The sequence below is a fragment of the Aplysia californica genome, unplaced genomic scaffold, assembly GCF_000002075.1.
Source record: "Aplysia californica isolate F4 #8 unplaced genomic scaffold, AplCal3.0 scaffold00001, whole genome shotgun sequence".
Classification (NCBI taxonomy): domain Eukaryota; kingdom Metazoa; phylum Mollusca; class Gastropoda; order Aplysiida; family Aplysiidae; genus Aplysia; species Aplysia californica.
In genome coordinates this window covers 3,302,157-3,306,398 of record NW_004797271.1, presented here as the reverse complement: position 1 = coordinate 3,306,398, position 4,242 = coordinate 3,302,157, and the positions used below count along the sequence as shown (strand labels likewise).

The window sequence follows — 4,242 nt, the reverse complement described above, 5'->3', positions numbered from 1 at the left end:
GGTGAAGTGGAGAAAAATAAAGTCACCGATGTGAGGCGGGTTTTCTGCTAGTAAAAAATATCAACAACAAAAGAAAGAAAGAAAGAAAAAAAGAAAAGAAAGAAAAGAAAAGAAAGAAATTGAGAAAGAAATTGAGAAAGAAAGAAAGAAAGAGAGAAAGAAAGAAAGAAAGAGAAAGAAAGAAAGAAAGAAAGAAAGAAAGAAAGAAAGAAAGAAAGAAAGAAAAAATGGCACGTGATGGCTGGGTATAAAAAATAAGCCAAGGGAATCTGGGGGATTCTACCTTAAAAATAGAGATGAGAGCTCAGTCACCGTAAAAAATCCGAACATGTAAAAAACATTCAGAATATGGATGTGCTAGCAATAGATACACTGTTAAATTTATCCTTTTTTACAAGTGAGAGAGAAGTAAGACAGAAGTATGACAAACTGACGAAGGCAACCAAAAATAGTAGAGTCAAAAGAACAGCCAACAAGACAAAACCCCGAAAAAATTCATCGTCTACTCCACGGGTCTTAAAATCTGCAAATCTAATAGATGTGTGCAACGTCGTGGCGTAAAACATACGCGATCAATTAGTGAACTGTAAACAATATTGTGGTGCATTTTGCTGCGCCTCAAGACCTGCTTTCCGCCTTCTCCCCTGCGTTCGCCCTGTTTATTCTATTTTTGGTAAAGAGGTAGTTGCTAGGAATATTCCATTCGGCTGTCTGGGGAGTCTGGTGTCGCAGCAATTTCTAACGGAAAGGAAAAAGGGAGAAGGGGAAGTCGAGGGATTTGGGTGGGGGGGGCTTTTTATTGGGAGGGGGAGGGGAGCTCTGATTTGTCCTCGATCTTGCCAAACCGCTCGTTTCTAGGCAGACAGCTGTTCAGGAAAGAGAGCGTATTTCTCAAGTTTGGAGGCGCTCGTTGCGTTTTGTTTTTCTTCTTTGTTTTTTTCGTTCCTTTTTTCCGAACGAAATTAGGGTGGGGGTGTGTTCTGGAACTGAATGATGTGACCTTGGGTAATGACGCTTGGGGGTAGGGCTACGTGCGCTTCGGAGCGGGCTCAGCGACTATATAAATCTTAGATCACCGTTGGACATGCTCAAACGAACTTTGGTGAAAACCTTGTGCTCTACACTGCGGAGAAATCTCAACGGTATTTATACGTTTTAAAAGACTTTCTAAAAAACCTGTTGTATTCCAGAATTCTTTAGGCAAAGAAACTGCATTCTGTCAGGTTTTTTTTTATTTTCTATTTCTTGACACATTTTAATGAATCAAAGTAACTCAAAGAAAATGAACAATTGATATTTAAACTATTAGAGTATCGCTGTAACTATGTGCACTGTTTACTATTGTCATACTTTAGTTTTTGATTGCTTAATACAAAGTAATTCCTCTCTGAGAAAATTTTTCACTGGTCAATACTATAATTTCATTTTATATGAAGAATATTTTGATTTTTAATACCCCTCTCGACACCTTGCCTCGCTCTTATTGTTTACAGTTTATCCTTGATGTAAGGTTGCTTTAGAGTTTTATCGTCTTTTACCTCACGAAAAGATGTTGTAATTTGTACAACTTGAAGAGCACTTTATGTTTTATGTACAACTGTGAAGATAACTGAAGTGTAGAGAGAAAAACAGAGAAAAAAAAGTTTTTTTGAAATTTGATATGGTCCTCGTCTTTCTGTAGTTGTGGGCATTGGAACGTGCTCTCCGCCAAAACATTTACTCAAGAAACGTCAATATATTGTATGTAGAATTGTCGGTATCAGTGTAGGAGCGCTTTGTTTGTATATACAGTTATAACTTGCTAGCACGATGAACACACAATCTTTCATTAGTTTCAACATGGCTGCAAATGAGGTATATGTTTATTCAGTGCTCCTTGATTAGACGCAATTTTTTTCAGGGTTTTTTGTTTGTTTGTTTTTGTTTGTAGTTGTAAGACTTTGATATATAGCTCTGATAAAGAAAATTTAAAAACAAATTATTTTTGCTTTTAATTTCTTTTCCTCTTAATAAAAGTCAAGGTAGCGTTAATAATATCTTTTCATAAAAAAAAATAAAGTTTCCACATGTCTTCTTAGCGAGAAACTGTTACTAAAACATAGTGTATGTGATATAAAAAGCAATTCGATTTGGGTTTGCTGCTCTATCTATCCGAAGCAAGGACTGGTCGGCCTGGAAATAAAGCAGGGGTGTGTGTACTGCGTACGTCAACTACGACATTGACTAGTAAATGTACTATGATATCGCAAACTATGCACTCTAAAACGGGATGCCTACTGGGGGATCGGGTCCGGTTGGGTCGGATTGCTAGCCAGATTGAGTGCACAAAACTGCTATCGTGGCACAAGCCGATCTCACCCGACTCAAAAATAAAACGGAAAAGGGCTAAAGTTGGCAGTGGTGTTTCGCCCTTCACATTGCGCGCCCATGGAGTGCACGTTTCGCAGCCAAGTTTTAAAAGAGAACAAAGAGCGGTGGCCATGACGAGGCTCAGTCTAGTATATTGTAATTCAAGTCTGTGGACTGTGGGTAGAAAAATCACTTCAAGAAAACAAAGCTCCAACTTAAATTTCGTGATTGCTTAGACAGATTGTTGTTTTACAGAATACTGAACCACCAAGGGAGGCTCTCGTAGTCTCGAGGTCACGGTGTTCGACTCTCATTCAAGAGGTCACGGTGTTCGACTCTCATTCAATAGGTCCCGGGTTCGAAACCTGACAGCGACGGAAAATTTTCTTCTCTAATTTTTTTTTCCTTTACCTCCTTTCGTGCTCTCTAGCTATGTTGTGTTGTTTGGTTTCGTCTCCACTTTCTACCCCCTCTCCTTTGCCCCCTCCTCTGGACTCCTGACTCTTTCTGCAGCCTTTCTACTGCTACTCCTTGGTTCCTTCTCACTGCCGTCTTTCAGACACATCCCTGATCTTATAGTATGTAAGATCTAACTCCTGGTCTTCTCGGGTAAGGGCAAAAAATCTCGTGGTCTCTTTTGCAATTTGCGCTCGTTAAAGATCCTTTTGGGTTTCTGAAATTGATAATAGTAGGCTTCGGCCGCCACCAGGGCAAAATTCAAAATTTCCTACCAACTGGAAATGTTTGTATCCCACGCCCTCATGTGACCTTTTGCAGATGCAAGCGTATTAAAACACTTACGAAACAAAACAACAAAACAAAAACAAAAACAAAAACTCGAGGATGACGTCAGGTCGCAGTTTCTCTTTATTGGCGTGCTGAAAACTAGACTGCTTAACATTGGAGTAAGTGAAATCCTTCTCGCTAGCATCCTTTAAAAAAATCTTTCCATAGCTGTTCCGTGTTCACAGATTCAAATACCAAGGTACAAAGACTTTCCCAAAATTTTGTAATTGATTTCTACCTCTAATAGAGGAAACATTATTCAAGCTACTTAAAAGAATTCATTTCTTAAATTGAGATACGGAGTGTGTTTTAATTTTTTTGCTAATATTATGCCTGCCCCCAATACTTGTATTATCATTTCAATCAAATAGTCAGGACAATTGCTAGAACAGTGTAATTTAGCATTGTCTTGCCATAGGTTTTTAACAAGCCTAATTTGGTACACCTGATTAGTGAAAGTATCCCTCAACGCTGCACAGAATTAGACTGGAAAAAGATAAAAGAACAAAAGGCCCCGACGTCCATTTAAAGTAAATATCGTTCCCTTGAAAATAATAATTCTCATTTTAATCGCCTTGATTAATTGTCAAGATGATATAAAATGAAAAAAAAAAGAAAGAATACTATAAAATTTGTTGTATAGTGATCCCTAAATAAAGACGGCTTTCTTATGACCTTGAGCTATCAGATGACACAGTTAAACGCTGTAAGCTACATCAAGCACATTGATGTCATCTACCACGAACGTATGTTTCTTTTATTTTTTCTGCTTCCTCCTCAGACCTATAACCAAAATCATGTCTCTGTCTGCTGCTGAAGCTGATCTCGCCGGAAAGTCATGGGCTCCCGTCGTTGCCAACAAAGACGCCAACGGTGATGCCTTCCTCGTTGCGTAAGTATATCATTATTATTTAAAATCTCTTTGCATGTAAGGTTTCGTTTTTCTTGGTGTATACTAAAATATCGATCTATGTAAAATAAGTAATAAAATGTTATTCAATTTGACTGTTCCCCTAAAGGATTATCTTGTATTAGGATTCGCGAAAAAAGGTTTCTGACTTAAAGTCAGTATTGTTGTCGGGAGGGGGGAAAAGGTGTGTGTGTGTG

The 4,242-nt window shown here is 38.3% G+C and overlaps 1 protein-coding gene across 1 annotated transcript in view; it reads left to right on the top strand.

The window, feature by feature from the left end:
- The first annotated feature begins 1,033 nt into the window (after positions 1-1,033).
- The window catches only part of LOC101846041 (globin), a 7,020-nt gene continuing 3,811 nt past the window's right edge, over positions 1,034-4,242 (top strand). Inside the window, exons 1-2 of the mRNA XM_005088865.3 lie at positions 1,034-1,142; positions 3,917-4,027. Coding sequence (XP_005088922.1) covers positions 3,933-4,027 — 95 coding nt within the window. The 5' untranslated portion in view covers positions 1,034-1,142; positions 3,917-3,932. The remainder of the gene's footprint in view (positions 1,143-3,916; positions 4,028-4,242) is intronic.